Below are 23,602 nucleotides of genomic sequence, written 5' to 3' on the forward strand. Positions count from 1 at the left end.
TAAACCACAGTTATGCCTTCAAAGCTGTATTAATAGTGACAAGTATATGAGAAAGAGCTGATGCAAAACAGATAGTGAATGCACAGTACACATGGAAGAGATGTGATATGGGAATCAAAAGGGACAGGAATCATTCTGGTACAGGAACCAAGAAGAGTTGCATGGGGCATTTGATGTTTAAGGTGGCCCTTGAAAATTTGGTATGGGTTCACAAGAAACTGAAAATATTTTTGTTTTTGAAAATATAGTTCATCATACACTGTAATTCTCTCCTTTGTTTTTTTATTGCCTCAGGTATGTTGTCTCAAAAGTTTTATTTTATTGTATAGCCAAAACATATTTTAAAATGTGAGTATCTAATACATAAAAACGTAGAGAAGGTGTCTAAAATTTGATGAATGGCGAAATTGACAGCTAACTGATAAATTACCAAGTTTTTACCAACCAGTTCCTATTCCTTAACTTTTTATCAGCCTGAATTTGCCAACCACATTAAATAGCAATATTTAAAAATATGAAATTAACTTAACCATAGTGAATGAATGCTGATGCTTAGCACTGGTTCACATTTAAGACAAATGAAATTCAACACTGGACGTATTTATTACTGTTTAAGTTTCTTATTTATTGTGTTCTTTGCAAGTGTGGAATCAGCTGGCTATGTTTCTGTGGCTGTGTTGTGTCCTGTTACGGAATCCTGCTAGCTAGAATGTAACAATTATTTACATATTCTCCCTTTTATGACATGCTTTATATTTAAAGCAAAAATATGGTGTGAATTGTTTGGACTCAGTACAGAATGTAATTTTAGTCCCTTATGTAGAGAAATGGATCTAAAAAATAAATACGATAGTTAACAGAAGTTGTAGTATACCTAATTCACTGAGTAGTGATGGGAGCTAATGTTGAATAGGTATTCTAACTTTTCTCTTAAAAATATTGTTTGATTTTATCAACTTGGATGCTTATAGCATTAAATAACAGAATTAATGAGTGAAAGTGCTTTAAAAATAAAAAAAACTGAACATTTTACATTAGATAAAGTCAGGCATTAGGAGATTATAAGGATAGTTTCTCAGTAAAGGTATTAGAGATTCATTTTTGCTCAGCCCTTCTCAGCCTGCTGGCTTTGTTTTAGGCATGTGCACTAATAACCACAAATTTCTACTGAAATTCTCCTGTTAATCAAGATCATGGCACTGTATCGTAGCGGGACTTGAATTAGGTTTACCACATTTCTCCTCCAGCATTTTTCTCTATTATAACCTTTTTTGTTTAATTCTTCATCTTTTATGAAGCTAGTTGGAAAATACTATCATTGGGGGGAGGGGGGAAATGAACCAATACAGTTAAAGTTATTCTAGGTTAGCCCTGTATAGAGAAAGTAATGATTATATCTTTGAAAGATATTTCACCTAAAAATCTTGTTTTAAACAAACCTAACTTATTTAACATTTGGATTTTCAAGCCTGTGATTGGCTAAGGTGTAATTGCTTTAGATTATGTTCATTGGAATTTATTATAAGGAAAGTAAGGATGTTCTTTTCTCTGTTTTTTTTTTTCAGTCTAATATCTTAATGATGAAACATTTTTTCCATTAAGATAAATGTATTTTTTTTAATTACCAAATTATTACATTTTCAGCCCATTATATATTTTTCAAAGATAATTTTGGGGAATAATTCTGTATTGCTACCTGTGTATTTGATTCTGTAATCACTAAAAAAAAGTGTTCAAAAGGCTTTTATTGACCTGAGACTTGAGCCTGGAGTGTTCTGCCACTAATCTTCCCCTTTCCCCAACAAACACATTTCCCATCACTCTAGACAGCCCTCTTTGAATCACACTCATAGGCTGGCCCATTCCAAAGGGCCCAGCAGCACCATATTTTTCACTTTGTGGGAATTAAATTCTGTATTTAGTTTTTTAGTTTGTTTCTATCTCAAATAATTTTCCTTCATCTGTTGACCAATGTTGTCTTTCATGAAGAAATGTGAGACCATAGAATACGGATGAGAAACTTTGGAGTCTTGGTGTATTTCTCAGTTTTCCTCAAATCAGGGTCACCAACAGCTTTCTACCCTGCAGAAGTAGGTCACCTCCCTCAGTTTTTACTAATATCCCCTCCCCAGGAACTTTTATTGGTTAGTCTTACTGATTATTGACAAAGCAAGAAAGAACACTCTTCTCTTCTTCCAAAGAGGGAAAAGAACGTATTTGGGGATATGGACTAGGAGGTGATCATAGGAGCTGTCTTTATTCGCTGGTAACCGCTGCTGAACTTCAGAGTCAAGTGCATTAGTCCCCCATAACAGCATTAGGTCTCCTTGATTCCCACACTAGTTGCATTTCCAAGCCAGGACTGGATCATTTTCAGTTACTAACTTGAATGCATGCGATTAAATCATAGTGTGTCTTCATTTTATGAAAGTGTAGAGGGCTCCCTGTACATTGACAATTGCTTCTTTATCTGTGGTGTTTTATGTGTTTGAATTTTTGCCTTAGACCATTCTCAATACTTTTTTGTTATGAATAATTCTTTCCTACCACCTTCACATTGTCCAAGGACATTGTAGGTACTACATGATCTGATACGAAGAATCCTTCCTCCTACTTCTGACTCTCCTTTTTGTATTCAGTGTACATTCAGGCTGTGTTGATTGCCCCTGCTATTATTCCTTTGCAATTCTGGGTTTTATCTCAAATCTGTTCCAACAACCATCACTAATTTATCTTGGTTATCAATATAATTACATTTTCTGACTTATTACAATTTGTATGTTCTGGGAAAAGTATTTTCCAACCCCCTGCCGCGCCGCATCTGCCTGAATTGTTGCTCCTGTGTTATTCCTTGTTGAGAAATCCAGGCCCTCACCCTGGCTTCCACACCCTGCACAGTGTGGCCCTGGTGCTCCTTAGTCTTTTCACATGCTACTTGTCCCTCTTTAGACCTTACACATGATTTAAATTACACTTCTTTAACAAACAAACCCCCTACTTCCCTAGACACCTGCACTGTAGTTCTTTGCCTTACTGATGGAATATATCATTTTCTGCACCCCAAACATAACCTTTATAAACTCCAAGCATTCTTCAGGGCCATCTCATGGGCTACCCACTCCCTTAAACTTTTTGCTTGAAACTCTTGCCTTCTTTTACCTCAGTAGTTGGTCTACTTCCCAGTTTTCTTTTACTGCTATATATGGTACTTTAAATCAGGGATGGTGTCTTAGTCACATTAGTAGTTCTAGTGCATGATATTTTTATGACCTCTGACTAGCTTTTGTGGAGGCTTTGAGGCTGTGAGGCCATTGTTATACTTAGAACACATCTAATTCATCTCTTAACACCTAGGTCAAGCTCTTCTGATTCACAGCAATAATCTGTTTACTGTGTTTACAATTCAGTGTCATTGTCAACTAGTAACATTTTAAAATGTTTTAAAGTAATACAATAATTGATATAGTGCTTTAGCTCTTTTTCTATATTTTATCTGTATATCCTCTAATTTATATTTCACTTCTTTGAAACTAGGCCACTGACATCTGTGATCCTAACCCAATCCTGATGCTCATGCTTTGTGTCTACATGTATGAAAGGCTCCCTACATATCTCCCCAAGAAGGTGGTGCCCTTTTATTGTACTCTACATGACACTGTGCTAAGACAGGTAAGGATATATTTGGGGCCAAAATATGTGGAGTTAAACACTTCCCAGGGGTTTTAGTAATTTCTTTTGCAACCCAAAATTAACACAAGTATCGATATGATGTGATAAGCCTTAGCTAATGTTGCTCCTCTTAAGCCAAAGGTATAGCAGAGTGAAAGGGACAATTTTTGCTTAATAGTAATCACCACCTGCAATGAAATGATGACTCTAATTCATTTGGTGAATGGGGTTTGCGGAGATGGAAAATGAAAGGTACTTTGAATGGCAAATTTTCTCAGGATACGTGGGACACATTTCATGTACAAGGGGACTGACACCATAAGTGAAAATTTGTGTTCTGAATGTACTTAGCGTTCCTTAAGGGAGTTTACAGACCCAGATGGATTTTGTTCAAATGAGGATATAGAGAGGAAAATACTAAAGTGCTCCTGACAAGGGCCACCTAATTCCCACTGAAGGATGTTATGTGTGTGGGAGCTGCTAAATGTTTAACAGTGAATTTTTTACTTTGCATAAAAAAGTCAAAAATGAAATCTGAAGTCCTGTGATAATAACAAACCTATGTAAATATGTACATATTTATCAAGTGTTCTCTTTGAGAAATACCTTGTCAAGTATCATTGACCTTTGTTTTTCAAGCTGTTTTTTTCATATTTACACTTGTGAAATATCTTCTAGGATACAATTTTTTTTAAGTTTTATTTATTTATTTTGAGGGTGGAGGGGCAGAGAGAGAGAGAGAAAGAGAGAGAATCCCAAGTGGGCTCCACACTGTCAGCTCAGAACCCGACACAGGTCTCGAACTCACAAACCATGACATCTTGACCTGAGCCGAAATCAAGACTTGGACACTCAAATGACCAAGCCACGTGGGCACCCCTAGAATACAATTTTAAATAGCTTAAATTTATATAAGATTGTCCCTTCTACTGGTGTTCATAAAATCTTCAACCAGATTTATAGGTCTCTTCTTATTCCTTTCTGAGGACACTATGCACTGATAAAGTCTTATTCTGTACAAAAATTACTTTACCTCTTTGGTCAGATCATGTTTATTCCTTTTTTTCAGGCTGTTTTATGTCTTTCTCTTCATATTTAGTTGGGAGGGTGTAATTTTATATTTTTGATACAAAACGTGTCTGTATTTGGTCGTCAGAAGATATGTCTTGGTGATTTTGGGTTTGTAAGTGCAACCTCTGAAAAAACTAGGTAGCCTCTGTAACGGTACGAGTGATAGTTGGCAGGGACTCAGATAAAAATCTGGAAACACTCAGGTTCTTGTCTCAAAGTGTAAAGGGCTCAGTTTGGGGTAAGGAAAGCCCCTTCTGATTTTTTGTTACTAAACAATGAGATAAAATTCCTTTTCACAATTTTTTTTTTTCTTTTTTGGTCAGGAAAAGACATACAACTCTTTAGAGCATTTTTTCAACACTATTTACTCTGATAATTCCTTCACTGCAATGACTTTCAAAACCTAGAGCTGTAATTATATTGGAGAGGTCTTTTGACTTCAAAATAAAATTTCTAAAGAGTTAGAAAAATTTTGATTAAGCCTGAAGAAGCTAGGAGGAGTCTGAATTAGATTAAGCAGTGATTTATTACTGTTAGGTATTATTACCAGTTCTCTAATTCTGTCCATGTGTTTTTATTTCTTTATGCCTTTTATGTGCCACTATTTTTAAAAACTAGTTTACGTAACTAGGTAACGTTTAAACATAAATTTGAATTATGTTAAAAATCAAATTAATGCATATTAAGATAGAAACATTTCTTTCCACCTTTAGCTCTTTACTAGAAATAATGTTCATATCTTAAGATTATAGATTAAACTGGGGTCCCTGGGTAGCTCAGTCATTTAAGCATTGGACCTCAGCTGAGTCATGATCTCACCATTTGTGGGTTTGAGCACCACATCAGGCTCTGTGCTGACAGCTCAGAGCCTGGAGCCTGCTTCAGATTGTGTCTCCCTTTGTCTCTCTGCCCCTCCCCTGCTCATACTCTGTGTCTCCCCCTCTCAAAAATAAACATTAAAAAAAGACTACAAATGAAATTATGCAAATATAACTTATTTTTCACATATATAGAGTATGTCTTGAAGATAACAAAAATTAAATATAAGTGCAAAAAAACTGTCAGTTACAGCAAGCTTTAATTTTAAATTTCATTTAAGAAAATCACTGATTTGAGGGGTGCCTGGGTGGCTCAGTCGGTTAAGCATCTGACTTCAGCTCAGGTCATGATCTCACAGTTCACAAGTTTGAGCCTGGCGTTGGGCTCTGTGCTGACAGCTCAGATCCTGGAGCCTATTTCAGATTCTGTGTCTCCTTCTCTCTATGCCCCTCCTCCGCTCATTCTCTGTCTCTCTCTCTCTCTCTCTCTCTCTCTCTCTCTCTCTCTCTCTCTCTCTCTCAAAAATGAATAAACATTAAAAAAAATTAAAAAAGGAAGAAAATCACTGATTTGGAAATTGCTGAGAATGTTTGACATAGTTTACCCCTATGCATCAACTCCAAAGTAAAGAATAATCTCAAGAAATTACTACTATAATTGAAAATCTATTTCTCTAACTTTATGTCACTAATAGAAACATAGAATCCTGGAACCAGTAAAAAATACAGGGATCAGTGAAAAGAAAATGTAGAGTGCAGTGATTTTCTGAGACATTTTTTAATGCATTTGAACTTTTTTCCCACCTTTTTGAAACAAAATTTACACAGAAGCACATCAGTTGAAGATAAGTATTAATTAGTGAAACATAAGCTTTTCTTACAAAAAGTGAAAAAGAGGAATTGAGGCTCCCAAGCTTTCTTTCCTTCCCTTGAACAACTTTCCCTTATCCCCATTTACCATTTAACCACCCCTGCATGGAATCCTAGGTGGCGTGATATCACCTGACTGACAAGAGGTGATATCTGAGTGTGGTTTTGATTTGTATTTCCCTGATGAGGAGCGATGTTGAGCATCTTTTCATGTGCCTGTTGGCTATCCGGATGTCTTCTTTAGAGAAGTGTCTATTCATGTTTTCTGCCCATTTCTTCACTGGGTTATTTGTTTTTCGGGTGTGGAGTTTAGTGAGCTCTTTATAGATTTTGGATACTAGCCCTTTGTCTGATATGTGATTTGCAAATATCTTTTCCCATTCCTGCGGTTGCTTTTTAGTTTTGTTGGTTGTTTCCTTTGCTGTACAGAAGCTTTTTATCTTCATAAGGTCCAAGTAGTTCATTTTTTCTTTTAATTCCCTTGCCTTTGGGGATGTGTCAAGTAAGACATTGCTGTGGCTGAGGTCAGAGAGGTCTTTTCCTGCTTTCTCCTCTAGGGTTTTGATGGTTTCCTTTCTCACAATTAGGTCCTTTATCCATTTTGAGTTTGTTTTTGTGAATGGTGTGAGAAAGTGGTCTAGTTTCAATCTTCTGCATGTTGCTGTCCAGTTCTCCCAGCACCATTTGTTAAAGAGACTGTCTTTTTTCCATTGGATATTCTTTCCTGCTTTGTCAAAGATAAGTTGGCCATACGTTTGTGGGTCTACTTCTGGGGTTTCTATTTTATTCCATTGGTCTGTGTGTCTATTTTTTTGCCAATACCATGCTGTCTTGATGATGACAGCTTTGTAGTAGAGGCTAAAGTCTGGGATTGCGATGCCTCCTGCTTTGGTCTTCTTCTTCAAAATTACTTTGGCTATTCGGGGCCTTTTGTGGTTCCATATGAATTTTAGGGTTGCTTGTTCTAGTTTCGAGAAGAATGCTGGTGCAATTTTGATTGGGATTGCATTAAATGTGTAGATAGCTTTGGGTAGTATTGACATTTTGACAATATTTATTTTTCCAATCCATGAGCAGGGAATGTCTTTCCATTTCTTTAAATCTTCTTCAATTACCGTCATAAGCTTTCTATAGTTTTCAGCATACAGATCTTTTACATCTTTGGTTAGGTTTATTCCTAGGCATTTTATGCTTCTTGGTGCAATTGTGACTGGGATGAGTTTCTTTATTTGTCTTTCTGTTGCTTCATTAGTGTATAAGAATGTAACTGATTTCTGTACATTGATTTTGTATCCTGCAACTTTGCTGAATTCATGTATCAGTTCTAGCAGACTTTTGGTGGAGTCTATCGGATTTTCCATGTATAATATCAAGTCATCTGCAAAAAGTGAAAGCTTAACTTCATCTTTGCCAATTTTGATGCCTTTGATTTCCTTTTGTTGTCTGATTGCTGACGCTAGCACTTCCAACACTATGTTAAACAACAGCCGTGAGAGTGGGCATCCCTGTCGTGTTCCTGATCTCAGGGAAAAAGCTCTCAGTTTTTCCGCATTGAGGATGATGTTAACTGTGGGCTTTTCATAAATGGCTTTGATGATGTTTAAGTATGTTCCTTCTATCCCGACTTTTTCGAGGGTTTTTATTAAGAAAGTTGCTAAATTTTGTCAAAGGCCTTTTCTGCATCGATTGACAGGATCATATGGTTCTTTTCTTTTATTAATGTGATGTATCACATTGATTGATTTGGGAATGTTGAACCAGCCCTGCATCCCAGGAATCAATCCGGCTTGATCATGGTGAATAATTCTTTTTATATGCTGTTGAATTCGATTTGCTAGTATCTTATTGAGAATCTGTGCATCGATATTCATCAGGGATATTGGCCCGTAGTTTTTTTTTACTGGGTCTCTGTCTGGTTTAGGAATCAAAGTAATACTGGCTTCATAGAATGAGTCTGGAAGTTTTCCTTCCCTTTCTATGTTTTGGAATAGCTTGAGAAGGATAGGTAGTATCTCTGCTTTAAATGTCTGGTAGAACTCCCCTGGGAAGCCATCTGGTCCTGGACTCTTGTTTGTTGGGAGATTTTTGATGACTGATTCAATTTCTTCACTGGTTATGGGTCTGTTCAAGCTTTCTATTTCCTCCTGATTGAGTTTTGGAAGTGTGTGGGTGTTTAGGAATTTGTCCATTTCTTCCAGGTTGTCCAGTTTGTTGGCATATAATTTTTCATAGTATTCCCTGATAATTGCTTGTATCTCTGAGGGATTGGTTGTAATAATTCCATTTTCATTTATGATTTTATCTATTTGGGTCATCTTCCTTTTCTTTTTGAGAAGCCTGGCTACAGGTTTATCAATTTTGTTTATTTTTTCAAAAAACCAACTCTTGGTTTCGTTGATCTGCTCTACAGTTTTTTTTAGGTTCTATATTGTTTATTTCTGCTCTGATCTTTATTATTTCTCTTCTTCTGCTGGGTTTAGGGTTTCTTTCGTGTTCTGCTTCTATTTCCTTTAGGTGTGCTGTGAGATTTTGCATTTGGGATATTTCTTGTTTCTTGAGATAGGCCTGGATTGCAATGTATTTTCCTCTCAGGACTGCCTTCGCTGCATCCAAAGGGTTTGGATTGTTATATTTTCATTTTCATTTGTTTCCATATATTTTTAAATTTCTTTTCTAATTGCCTGGTTGACCCCTTCATTCTTTAGTAGAGTGTTCTTTAACCTCCATGCTTTTGGATGTTTTCCAGATGTTTTCCTGTGGTTGATTTCAAGCTTCATAGCATTGTGCTCTGAAAGTATGCATGATATGGTCTCAATTCTTGTATACTTATGAAGTGCTGTTTTGTGACCCAGTATGTGATCTGTCTTGGAGAATGTTCCATGTGCACTCGAGAAGAAAGTATATTCTGTTGCTTTGGGATGCAGAGTTCTAAATATATCTGTCAAGTCCATCTGATCCAATGTCTCATTCAGGGCCCTTGTTTCTTTATTGACCATGTGTCTAGATGATCTATCCATTGTTGTAAGGGGAGTGTTAAAGTCCCCTGCAATTACCACATTCTTATCAATGTTTGTTATGAATTGTTTTATATATTTGGGGGCTCCTGTATTCGGCACATAGACATTTATAATTGTTAGCTCTTCCTGATGGATAGACCCTGTGATTATTATATAATGCCCTTCTTCATCTCTTGTTACAGGCTTTAATTGAAAGTCTAGTTTGTCTGATAGAAGTATGGCTACTCCAGCTTTCTTTTGACTTCCAGTGGCATGATAAATAGTTCTCCATCCCCTCACTCTCAATCTGAAGGTGTCCTCAGGTCTAAAATGAGTCTCTTGTAGACAGCAAATAGATGGGTCTTGTTTTTTTATCCATTCTGATACCGTATTGTTTTTGGTTGGTGCATTTAGTCCATTTACATTCAGTGTTATTATAGAACGATATGGGTTTAGAGTCATTGTGATGTCTGTAGGTTTCATGCTTGTAGCGATGTCTCTGGTACTTTGTCTCACAGGATCCCCCTTAGGGTCTCTTGTAGGGCTGGTTTAGTGGTGATGAATTCCTTCAGAGTTTGTTTGGGAAGACCTTTATCTCTCCTTCTATTCTAAATGACAGACTTGCTGGATAGAGCATTCTCGGCTGCATATTTTTTTCTGTTCATCACATTGAAGATCTCCTGCCATTCCCTTCTGGCCTGCCAAGTTTCAGTAGAGAGATCGGTCATGAGTCTTATCGGTCTCCCTTTATATGTTAGAGCACATTTATCCCTAGCTGCTTTCAGAATTTTCTCTTTATCCGTGTATTTTGCCAGTTTCACTATGATATGTTGTGCAGAAGATCGATTCAAGTTACATCTGAAGGGAGTCCTCTGTGCCTCTTGGATTTCAATGCCTTTTTCCTTCCCCAGTTCAGGGAAGTTCTCAGCTATTATTTCTTCAAGTGCAACTTCAGCACCTTTCCCTCTCTCTTCCTCCTCTGGAATACCAGTTATGCGTATATTATTTCTCTTTAGTGCATCACTCATTTCTCTAATTTTCCCCTCGTACTCCTGGATTTTTTTATCTCTCTTTTTCTCAGCTTCTTCTTTTTCCAAATTTTATCATCTAGTTCACCTATTCTCTCATCTGCCACTTCAATCCTAGCCGTAGTTGTCTCCATTTTATTTTGCAGCTCGTTGATAGCATTTTTTAGCTCCTCTTGGCTGTTCCTTAGTCCCTTGATCTCTGTAGCAAGAGATTCTCTGCTGTCCTTTATACTGTTTTCAAGCCCAGTGATTAATTTTATGACTATTATTCTAAATTCACTTTCTGTTATATTGTTTAAATCATTTTTGATCAGTTCATTCGCTGTTATTTCCTGGACGTCTTTTTGAGGGGAATTCTTCCATTTTGTCATTTTGGTTAGTCCCTGGAGTGGTGCAGAACTGCAGGGCACTTCCCTGTGCTGTCTTAAATAACTTGCATTGGTGGGCGGGGCCGCAGTCAGACCTGATGTCTGCCCCCAGCCCACCGCTGGGGCCACAGTCAGACTGGTGTGTGCCTTCTCTTCCCCTCTCCTAGGGGCGTGATTCACTGTGGGGTGGCGTGGCCCGTCTGGGCTACTTGCACACTGCCAGGCTTGTGGTGCTGGGGATCTGGCGTATTAGCTGGGGTGGATTGGCAAGGTGTACAGGGGCGGGAGAGGCAGGCTCAGCTCGCTTTTGTTTGGGAGATCCGCTTTGGGAGGGGCCCTGCGGCACCGGGAGGGAGTCAAACCCACCAGAGGGATGGACTAGCAGAAGCACAGTGTTGGGTGTTTGTGCGGTGCAAGCCAGTTCTCTGGCAGGAACCAGTTCCCTTTGAGATTTTGGCTGGAGGATTGGCGACGGAGATGGCGCTGGCAAGCGCCTTCGTTCCCCACCAAGCTAAGCTCTGTCATCCGGGGCTCAACAACTCTCCCTCCCATAGTCCCCCAGCCCTTCTGCTCTCTGAGCAGAGTTGTTAGCTTATAACCTTCCAGATGTTAAGTCCCGCTTGCTGTCAGAACACACTCCCTCCGGCCCCTCCGCTTTTGCAAGCCAGACTCGAGGGCTCTGCTTGGCCAGCGGGCCGCCCCTCCGCCCAGGCTCCTCCCGCCAGCCCGTGGAGCGCGCACCGCCTCTCCGCCCTTCCTACCCTCTTCTGTGGACCTCTCATCCGCGCTTGGCTCTGGAGACTCCGTTCTGCTAGTCTTCTGGCGGTTTTCTGGGTTATTTAGGCAGGTGTAGGTGGAATCTAAGTGATCAGCAGGACGCGCGGTGAGCCCAGCGTCCTCCTACGCCGCCATCTTCCCATAACTCCACGTTAGGAAAATTTTCATGATTAAAATGTATAACTTGCTTTGATGAAAATAAGTGTTAAATTATATATTTCTAAAGTTCATGATATTATTTATACTCTCTTCTTCAATATAGATTCTACTGAAAAATTCAAGCTTGAAAAACTTGGTGTATAATGCTACAATTGTTGGGAAAGATGCTGCTGACTTCTCCCTTTCCCAAACTGGGAACATTGTGACAATATCTTCAAAGTAAGTGGGGTTTTTTTTGCTTTTTAAATTTTTCTTCACTGAAAATATCAACCCTAGAGATTTAATGTGTATTATAATTTTAAAAGAGTGACCTGGTTTTGTTTTTAACTGGTTTATATATAATGAAAGATCATCACTCAAGCATAGATAAATTATGTATATGTTGCTGAGATTCCTCACCAATTTTGTTGAAATAATTCTAACAACATAAAACAGTTGCTTTTAATATATGCTTTTAGTTTCAGTTTATTTTGCATGCATATAGGCCATAGAGTTTAGACTATAAGTTGTTTATGTATTGCAGTTCTGTTCCCTGTAAGAAACTCTAACCAGTGTGTGCTAAATTTATATATATTTATATTTATATTGTTTATTTAAGTATATTTTATATAGATTATATTATGGATAACATTTTATATGGTTCTTTTTATGTTATCTATAGTTGTTTCTGAGTAATGTGCTCATTGCAGAAAATTTAGAAGCTATGAATGTATGAAGAACAAAAAAAGTCAAAGACTGATAATCTTACCTGAAAAACACCTTCAGTGTTGCCATTACTCTTTCCCTTCACTGTCATTGTGTTTATATGTATGAATGTGTGTATATGTATGCGTGTGTGTGTGCATACACACACACACACTTCCAAATCGTAGTGATTTTCTTTAAAGTCTCATTTCTATCTGATTCTGTTCTCATAATTCATTTTTTGAATGTTTCTACTACTACTCTCCTACTTTCCGAAATAAAGTACAAATGAAGCCACTAGAATATAGTCTTGAAAAGTTAAATATGAGTATGATATATTACTCTTCCCAGATCAACAAATCCTATTAGATATGTCAACAGTATTAATGATAGCAAATATTCTTATTACAAAATGCAAGGATGATAAGAGACCAGCCATGTTAGTATCACAGGGGTTCACAAATTTAATAACCACTAATTGACTTTAACCACCTTGAATTTTAGTCATTGCCTTTGCTTTATTATTTTTTCCCAATGCAAAGTGACAGAGTGTAACTACTAAAGTTAGTTCACCTGGTTATCTTTTTGGTTTTTAACTATACATTAACCCTGAGTTGCTTTTCACATTTTAATCATTATTATTTCTAATATATCAAACACAGAAATAATTAGAAATAAGGGCCATTTTAATTGCTTTTAAAATACCCAGAAACCCAGTTGCAGAAGTGCCCCTGGCTTGTGTCATTAGCCCCTGTTTGTTTTCTTCAGTTACTGCTGCATGCTAAGGAGTATACAATTTATAAATTCTGCATATTCATGATTGGTACTATATCCAGATTGAACTGAATGTGAGGAAACAATTCTTCACTTACTTGTTTCTATATTATAAACTAAATGACTAGAATAAAACTTGTAAAAACAGCCCACCCATTTTCTAAGTCCTATTTCTTACATGTCTGTTATAAAACACAACTGTAGTAATACAAGTTTATTTGAACATTGTCACAGTACCATTTTTCTTCCCTTAGGACTTTGATAATTGAGATCTATTCTCTGCCCTTCAAATAGGTTTACACAAGTGACAAGGTTTCAGGTTCCCCCACTTTTTTTTCACTCATAAACCCAGTAGACTCTTCCAGTATTTCAAACCTCTCAGGAAATTCTTCCTAACAGTCACACTAAACTTCTCATATTGTACCTTAAGATTACATTTCAATTAATGAAATTAACACTTATAGTCTTTATTATAAGTTTAAAGCCTGTACATGTTGAAAATTTGTTACAGAAAAGTATAAAGAGGAAACAACCATTACTGAGAACCCCATCAGATAAGCAGAGTTAATTTATCAGTTCATTTCTTTGTGGTCTTTTTATATGCACAAATATGTGTTTATTATAACATATGCCTGGTTAAATATTTACACAATAAACTCATTACATATGTAAATATTAAAATGCTTAATGCTTATTAAACATTTGTATGTACAAAATCTTTATAACATGTACTTTGTGTACCTTTTCATATTTAATCATCCTAATAGCCTAAGTGTCCCCATTTTCCAAAAGAAGACATTGGGCAGAGACATTAAATCATTTGCCCAATTTTCGCTGCTGTTAGATGGTCAAGTGGAGATTCAAAACCAGCCATCTAAATGCAGAGTTTGCATTTACTCACTTGACAACAGCACATGTTGTGTATGTGTGTGTGTGTACATGTGTGTGTGTGTGTGTGTATGTATCACATTCATACAGAGCATTCAATAAAATGTGGCTTTGACTGTTTGTAAGTAATCATGAAGATCCATGGCAGGTAATTGTGTCATGTTTTTGTTTCTCCAGGAGCGCGTTTGTGCAAATACTTCACTTGGGTGAAGCCAACAGGCTACTTCCTATTAACTTCTCATCACTGTGACTTTTTTTCTCTTTATTCACCATTGCACCATTTATGGTCTATATAAATATAGACATATTTATAAATAATAGCTTTGTAAAGTTTTAATACACTCCAAGTGCACATTAACTGGCCATATATTCATGTATACCTGCTCACATATGTAATTACAAATACATCATATTTCCACCATGTTACACCTGTACTTTTGTTTTTGACTTATGTATCTTTTTTTAAATAAAAATCTAACTTATATATGTTTGACAAGTCAAATACGCAGAGGAGTTAAAAATAAAAAACAAGTCCCACCCCACCTCAAATCTGTTTCCACTTCTTGAGCCTCCTACTTTTCACTCCTTGATTTATGTCTCATTTTAGTTCTTCCCGTGGTTACTTCCATAAATTGAAATAATCCATATTATTTTAGCCAATATATTTGTTATATCAACTTTAGAAATAATGTCTTGATGTATAGCTATAATATTTAATGATCTAGTTTGCTTACTTCTCCAGATTTATTGCTCTCCCTACAAACATCACTAGTTTTATCTTCTATTTATTACTTTTCCAAGGAGTAAAAATCTATTATATAAGTGTTTCTTATACCGTCAGAATAAAAAGTATCTTTTGACTCCTTTTTTAAGCTGAGAATATTAATAAATTCTAAAGATATGCATATAATCCTTGAAGTCTCTTTCCTTCAAGTACATCTTTTAGAATACTTTGCGTGTTCCTTTTATTTGGACTGATTGCTTTCCAGACCTACTGAAGAGATGTCAATATTGGACATTTTTATTTTTCTTTGGATAGAAACTAGTACCTTTCTTATGTGCTAACTTATTTACTAAAACCATCCTTATGAAACCTAATAAAATATGGGCGAGGTAAATTTTCCAAGATTTTCCATTTTTAGGCATTTTTTTTTTTTTTACTACTCTCACACTTGATTTATATTTTGCTTGGCTTATTATTCTAAGTTGAAAAGATTTTTTTTTCCTTATAAGTGTTAAGATAATTGTTCTGCTGCCTCATAGTATTCAATATTTGTGATGAGAAAGTCTACTATAATTCTCTTTCTCAACACCTCTAGAAGTTTCTAGGATCTTCTTTTCTGATTGTGTTCTGATAGTGATCTGGGGTGCATCAAGGAGGGTCTTTTTTAATTCACTGTCTGGGTATACAACGAGTCCTTTAACTATGGAGTTATCTTTAATAAGCACTGGAAAATTCTCTTTGTTTTTTTCCATAATTATTTCCCCTCCTTTTTCACAGTTCTCATTTTCTAACCGTTAACTGTTGAATATTGAACCTGTTGATTGCATCCTTTGTGTATCTTATCACTAGTATTTTTTATCTCATTGTTTTTTCCTCTCTTTATCAACAAGCCTTCTTTTCCAACTGTTTCCTTTGGGGAAGAGAATGGGAGAGAGTGAGAGAAAATGAGAATCTCCTAAATATGTATATTCATGAGTGCTTTCATTTTTATTAAGTGTCTCTATTTCATAGCATCCTGTCCTTAAATGGGGGTTCTAGTATCTTCATAAATGTCTCTGACTTTTATATACTCATCTCTGACCTATATTATTTATCTTCTTTTAGGTCAGTTGTTAATGTTTATTTTGATTTCAGTGTTTCCTATTTAAGGATTTACTCTAATGACTTGTGATACTTGTTCATCCATTTATATGTAATAATATGGCAATATAAAAATATATTGTGGTTCTATATATACACCCAAACCTTTACCGTAGTATGAAGAACATTCTGCTTCTATGCCAGATTGCCCAGCATTCTGCAGTGGCCTTAAGGAGAGTGAGGTTATCTGAATCCGATCTTACCCTCCATGTAAGTGGGCATTTCTGGAAATGGCCTCCCCAGGAGTCCACAGGCCAGCTTTGTTTCCTTATCAACCTCTGTTCAGATGCTCATTGATAGCTTCCTCTAAGTAGCAGCTTTTAAAAAGATCTCTTATAATTTTAATGATATTTCTCTTAGATGATAAATCTAGACTTCAGATGCCATTGTGGTCTAGAACCCTGCTGTCATGTCATTTAACAAGTGCTGGACTTTGATACTCGCATGTACAGGTTGTATGATCTAGCCTCATTATTCTTATTTGTAAAAAGGGGATCAGAATATTTAGCCACAGTTTTGTCAGTAATTAATGTAAATATATAGGCAAAACACCTAATACTGTAACTGGAACATATAGGAAGCAATGAGCATTTGCCGCCCCGCCACCTAAATTTGAAGTGCTAGTGATTCACAGATGAAAATGTGTCAACACTGCTCACAAGTGATTCAAATCTAGCAGAGTACCCTACAGCAAATACACAATAAGGATAAGGGAGGAAGAGAGAGAGAGAGAGAGAGAGAGAGAGAGAGAGAGAGAAGAGAGTGCATGAGAGGGGAGGGGCAGAGGGAGAATCTTAAGCAAGCTCCACACCCAGCTCAGAGCCCAATGTGGGGCTCGATCTCACAACCGTGAGATCATGACCTGAGGTGAAATCATGAGTACGACACTCAACCGGCTGAGCCACCCAGATACCCTGATAATTGTTTTATTCATGTTGTGTGTATAGAATTAGAGGAAGATGAAAAAAAATACCTAAGTGGTTTTGGGTTAACCATGGAAGGGTTTCCAGAAGAGATGGTGCTTAATTGTCAATATATATGGGAAATAATTAGTCCCTTTTCTAGATGCTTTTTATTTTGTAGGCATAAATACTGTTATTAGGTGGTTCTTTAAGCATCTTTTTATCTAGACTATGTAAGTTTATAGTCTTCTGTTTTTACAAATAGGGCTCAGAAAAAAACTTGTTTTCTTAAAAAAAAACTGTAGCATTATCATTATCAGATATTATATAATTATATGTACCATATCCTTAGAGTCTGTCTAAATCACGATTAATAATGGCTTTTTCTGCCAGCTGTGGATTTAAATTCCCAGTGAAATCATTTATATAGAAACAATTAAACAGCTACACCAACATATAAACAAACATGTTTACTTTTGCATCTAATTTGATGATTAAATTTAGCTATAACCATAGAGTAACTGCATAAAAGTGAAAATATACTTTTGGAAAACCATTCAGTTTCTTTTTTTCTTCATTGTGCTCATTGAGCCAAATGAGCATTGACATTGATTGATATATTTTTCATCTATTCCAAAAGCCAAGTTAAAGTAGCTTACAAAATATATTTAATATCAAGGATATATTTTTTAACTTTTTTTTTTTATGTTTATTTTTAAAAGAGAGAGGAAGACACACAATCCGAATCAGGCTCCAGGCTCTGAGCTGTTAACACAGAGTCCAGTGCGGGGCTCAAACCCACCAACCGCAAGATCATGACCTGAGCCAAAGTTGGACACTTAACTGACTGAGCCACCCAAGCACCCCATTAAGGGTATTTTTTTATGAGAGGGAAGCAATTGGAACAAAAAGAAAATAAGAAGTAAAAAAATTAAGATGAAGGCTATACACATTTTTAAAGTCCTAAGACACTTAGCTAACTGGACCAGACATTTGATTCTGAACTTTCTAACACATTCAGGAAGAAATCCTTGTCATTTACATACTTCAATATGACTACAAAATTTCAAAAGGAACGTTTATACTCAAGACAGGCTCAAATCTTCACTGTCCTAAAACCAGCCATTGACCTCATAAAAAGGATACTATATTTTAAAATGTGTTTCATAAGATTTGAGTATAAGTTCATTTATTGAATGCATGTTAGAATATGGTCATTCTAAAACACCTTTTTTTCTTTTTTGAACAGAAGTCCAATCTGGTAGCAAGTCCTGTTGATTTTACCAAATTTATCTTTTTTTCTTTAATGTTTATTTTAGAAAGAGAGACAGAGACAGAGAAAGACAGTGTGAGCAGGGGAGGGGCAGAAAGAGAGAGGGAGACACAGAATCCGAAGCAGGCTTCAGGCTCTGAGCTGTCAGCACAAAGCCCGATGTGGGGCTTAAACCCATGAACTGTGAGAACATGACCTGAGCCAAAGTCAGATGCTTGACAGACTGAGCTGCCCACGTGCCCCCACCAAATTTATCTTAAGTGTGACATCTTTTCTTCTTATTCACCTGTTCCATACTAAATTTAATGTGCCATCATCTTTTAATTTTTAATTTAATTTTAATCTTTTTAAATTTTTAAAAAATCATTTATTGTCAAGTTAGCTAACATAACGTGTATACAGTATAGTCTTGGCTTCTGGAGTAGATTCCCATGATTCATCACTTACATACAACACCCAGTGCTCATCACTTTTCCAAAGAAAAGTGTGTTCATCACAAATGCCCTCTCCAACTCCCATCACCCATTTTCACTGCATCCCCCCAAACCCCACCCCCATCAACCCTCAGTTTGTTCTCTGTATTTAAGAGTCTCTTGTCATTTGCCTTCTCTCTTTGTAATTTATTTTTTCTTCCCTTCCCCCTAAGGTTTTTTTTAAGTTTCTCAAACTCCACATATGAGTGAAAACCTGATATCTGTCTTTCTCTGACTTACTTCACTTAGTGTAATACCCTTCAGTTCTGTCCACATTGTTGCAAATGGCAAGATTTCATTCTTTTGCATCACTGGATAGTATTCCAGTGTGTATATATACCACACCTTCTTTCTCCATTCAACAGTGAGTGGACATTTGAGCTGTTTCCATAATTTATCTATTGTCAAAAGCGCTGTTATAAACATTGGGGTACCTGTGGCTCTACGGATCAGCACTCCTGTATCCTTTGGATAAATTCCTAGTAGTGGTATTGCTGGGTCGAGGGTAATTCTATTTGTAATTTTTTGAGGAACCTCCATACTGTTTTCCAGAGTAGCTGCACCAGTTTGCATTCCCACCAACAGTATAAGAGGGTTCCCCTTTCTCCATATCCTCACCAACATCTGTTTTTCCTGAGTTGTTAATTTTAGCTTCTCTGACCGGTGTGAGGTGCTGTCTCATTGTGGTTTTGATTTGTACTTCCCGGATAATAAGTGATGTTCAGCATCTTTTCATGTGTCTGTTGGATGTCTTCTTTGGAAAAGTATCTATTCATGTCTTCTGCCCATTTCTTCACTGGATTATTTGTTTTTCGGGTGTTGAGTTTGATAAGTTCTTTATAGATTTTGGATACTAACCCTTTATCCAATATGTTATTTGCAAATATCTTCTCCTATTCTCTTGGTTGCCTTTTAGCTTTGTTGATTGTTTTCTTTGCTGTGCAGAAGCTTTGTATCTTAATGAGGTCCCAATAGTTCATTTTTGCTCTTATTTCCCTTGCCTTTGGAGACATGTCAAGCAAGAAGTTGCTGTGACTGAGGTCAAAGACGTTGTTGCCTGTTTTCTACTCTATAGTTATGATCGTTTCCTGCCTCACATTTAGGTCTTTCATCCATTTTGAATTTATTTTTTGGGTATGTTGTAAGAAAGTGGCTGTCCAGTTCTCCTGTCCATGTGGCTGTCCAGTTCTCCTGGCACCATTTTCTAAAGAGGCTGTATTTTTTCCACTGGATACTCTTTCCTGCTTTCTTGAAGATTAGTTGGCCATACATTTGTGGGTATAATTCTGGTTTCTTTGTTCTATTCCATTGGTATTTGTGTCAGTTTTTGTGCCAATACCATACCGCCTTGATGATTACAACTTTGTAGTACAGGCTAAAATTAGGGATTGTGATGCCTCCAGATTTGGTTTTCTTTTTCAACATTACTTTGGCTCTTCATGTTTTTTATGGTTCCATATACATTTTAGGACTGTTCTAGCTCTGTGAAGAGTACAGGTGCTATTTTGATTGGGATTGCATTGAATGTGTAGATTGTTTTGAGTAGTATTGACATTTTAACATTTGTTCTTCTAATCCGTGAGTGTGGAATGTTTTTCCATTTCTTTGTGTCTTCTTCAAGTTTTTCATAAGCATTCTATAGTTTTCAGTGTACAGATCTTTTACCTTTTTGGTTAGGTTTATTCCTAGGTATTTTATGGTTCTTGGTGCAATTATAGATGGGATTAATTCCTTGATATCTTTTTCTCTTGACTCATTATTGATGTATTGAGGTACAACCAATTTCTGTACATTGATTTTATATCCTGTGACTTTGCTGAATTCATATATCAGTTCTAGCAGTTTTTGGTGGTCTTTCAGGATTTCCATGTAGAGTATCATGTCACCTGCAGAGAGTGAAAGTTTGAATTCTTCCTTGTCTATATGGATGCTTTTTATTTCATTTTGTTGTCTGATTGCTGAGGCTAGGGCTTCCAATATTATGTTAAACATCAGTGGTAAGAATGGATAATCTTCTCGTATTCCTGATCTCAGGGGAGAAGCTTTCAGTTTTTCCCCATGGAGGATGATACTAGCTGTGGGACTTTCATATATGGCTTTTATGATGTTAAGGTGTGTTCCTTCTATCCCAACTTTCTTGAGGATTTTTATCAAGAAAGGGTGCTATATTTTGTCAAATGCTTTTTCTGCGTCTATTGACAGGATCATGTGGTTCTTATCCTTTCTTCTATTAATGTGATGTATCACATTGATCCATTTACGAATATTGAACCAGCCCTCCAATCAAGGAATGACTCCCACTTAATCATGGTGAATATTTTTTTTTTTTAGTTTTGCAACATTTTCCATGTTCTTTATTTATGTTTTTGCATATCTGACAGTCCAGTTTTCTAAGAGTTGAAACTATATAAATCTACAGGTTCTTGCTGTTGGGGATAGGCACAAGAAAAATCTCCTTTAATTTTTCTTTATTTAAGCAAGCATATGAGCATTCTATGGTTTTTCCAAGTCTCAGTTTTAATATTTCATCTAAAATAATTCTTAAGATGTACAAATCTGTCAAAAACCATGAGATTTTCTCCCTAAATTGTTTTCAAATGTGAATATTATTTTGATTTTTTTTACTTGTATTTTTTTAATATGAAATTTATTGTCAAATTGGTTTCCATACAATACCCAGTGCTCATCCCAAATTGTGCCCTCCTCAATACCCATCACCCACCCTCTCCTCCCTCCCACCCCCCATCAACCCTCACTTTGTTCTCAGTTTTGAAGAGTCTCTTATGCTTTGGTTCTCTCCCACTATAACTTCTTTTTTTTTTCCTTCCCCTCCCCCATGGGTTTCTGTTAAGTTTCTCAGGATCCACATAAGAGTGAAAACATATGGTATCTGTCTTACTCTGTATGACTTATTTCACTTAGCATCACACTCTCCAGTTCCATCCACGTTGCTACAAAAGGCCATATTTCATTCTTTCTCATTGCCACGTAGTACTCCATTGTGTATATAAACCACAATTTCTTTATCCATTCGTTGGTTGATGGACATTTAGGTTCTTTCCGTAATTTGGCTATTATTGAGAGTGCTGCTATAAACAGTGGGGTACAAGTGCCCCTATGCATCAGTACTCCTGTATCCCTTGGATAAATTCCTAGCAGTGCTATTGCTGGGTCATAGGGGAGGTCTATTTTTTATTTTTTCAGGAACCTCCACACTGTTTTCCAGAGTGGCTGCACCAGTTTGCATTCCCACCAACAGTGCAAGAGGGTTCCCGTTTCTCCACATCCTCTCCAGCATCTATAGTCTCCTGATTTGTTCATTTTAGCCACTCAGACTGGCGTGAGGTGATATCTGAGTGTGGTTTTGATTTGTATTTCCCTGATGAGGAGCAATGTTGAGCATCTTTTCATATGCCTGTTGGCCATCTGGATGTCTTCTTTAAAGAAGTGTCTATTCATGTTTTCTGCCCATTTTTTCACTGGGTTATTTGTTTTTCGGGTGTGGAGTTTAGTGAGCTCTTTATAGATTTTGGATACTAGCCCTTTGTCTGATATGTCATTTGCAAATATCTTTTCCCATTCCGTTGGTTGCCTTTTAGTTTTGTTGATTGTTTCCTTTGCTGTGCAGAAGCTTTTTATTTCATGAGGTCCCAGTAGTTCATGTTTACTTTTAATTCCCTTGCCTTTGGGGATGTGTCAAGTAAGACATTGCTGCGGCTAAGGTCAGAGAGGTCTTTTCCTGCTTTCTCCTCTAGAGTTTTGATGGTTTTCTGTCTCACATTCAGGTCTTTTATCCATTTTGACTTTGTTTTTGTGAATGGTGTAAGAAAGTGGTCTAGTATCAATTTTCTGCATGTTGCTGTCCAGTTCTCCCAGCACCATTTGTTAAAGAGACTGTCTTTTTTCCATTGGATATTTTTTCCTGCTTTGTCAAAGATTAGTTGGCATTACGTTTGTCGGTCTAGTTCTGGGGTTTCAATTCTATTCCATTGGTCTATGTGTCTGTTTTTGTGCCAATACCATGCTGTCTTGATGATTCCAGCTTTGTAGTAGAGGCTAAAGTCTGGGATTGTGATGCTACCTGCTTTGGTCTTCTTCAAAATTACTTTGGCTATTCGGGGCCTTTTGTGGTTCCATACAAATTTTAGGATTACTTGTTCTAGCTTCGAGAAGAATGCTGGTGCAAGTTTGATTGGGATTGCATTGAATGTGAGATAGCTATGGGTAGTATTGACATTATAACAACATTTATTCTTCCAATCCATGAGCACGGAATGTTTTTCCATTTCTTTATGTCTTCTTCAATTTCCTTGATAAGCTTTCTATACTTTTCAGCATACAGATCTTTTACATCTTTGGTTAGGTTTATTCCTAGGCATTTTATGCTTCTTGGTGCAATTGTGACTGGGATCAGTTTCTTTATTTGTCTTTCTGTTGCTTCATTATTAGTTTATAAGAATGCAAGTGATTTCTGTACATTGATGTTATATCCTGCAACTTTGCTGAATTCATGTATCAGTTCTAGCAGACTTTTGGTGGAGTCTATCGGATTTTCCATGTATATCATGTCATCTGCAAAAAGTGAAAGCTTAACTTCATCTTTGCCAATTTTGATGCCTTTGACTTCCTTTTGTTGTCTGATTGCTGATGCTAGCACTTCCAACACTATGTTAAACAACAGCGGTGAGAGTGGACATCCCTGTCGTGTTCCTGATCTCAGGGAGAAAGCTCTCAGTTTTTCGGCATTGAGGATGATGTTAGCTGTGGGCTTTTCATCAATGGCTTTGATGATCTTTAAGTATGTTCCTTCTATCCCGACTTTCTCGAGGGTTTTTATTAGGAAAGGATGCTGAATTTTGTCAAATGCTTTTTCTGCATCGATTGACAGGATCATATAGTTCTTATCTTTTCTTTTGTTAATGTGATGTATCACATAGATTGATATGCAAATGTTCAACCAGCCCTGCAGCCCAGGAATGGATCCCACT

At 36.7% G+C, this 23,602-nt stretch overlaps 1 protein-coding gene across 2 annotated transcripts in view; it reads left to right on the forward strand.

The window, feature by feature from the left end:
• CFAP47 (cilia and flagella associated protein 47) overlaps positions 1 to 23,602 on the forward strand; it is a 566,822-nt gene that overhangs the window by 243,181 nt on the left and 300,039 nt on the right. For both annotated transcript variants that reach the window (XM_045050610.1, XM_045050611.1), the window contains 2 exons: positions 3,535 to 3,669; positions 11,860 to 11,975. In XM_045050610.1, coding sequence (XP_044906545.1) covers positions 3,535 to 3,669; positions 11,860 to 11,975 — 251 coding nt within the window. The remainder of the gene's footprint in view (positions 1 to 3,534; positions 3,670 to 11,859; positions 11,976 to 23,602) is intronic.

This window comes from Felis catus, chromosome X, assembly GCF_018350175.1.
Source record: "Felis catus isolate Fca126 chromosome X, F.catus_Fca126_mat1.0, whole genome shotgun sequence".
In the NCBI taxonomy this organism is placed as follows: Eukaryota; Metazoa; Chordata; class Mammalia; order Carnivora; family Felidae; genus Felis; species Felis catus.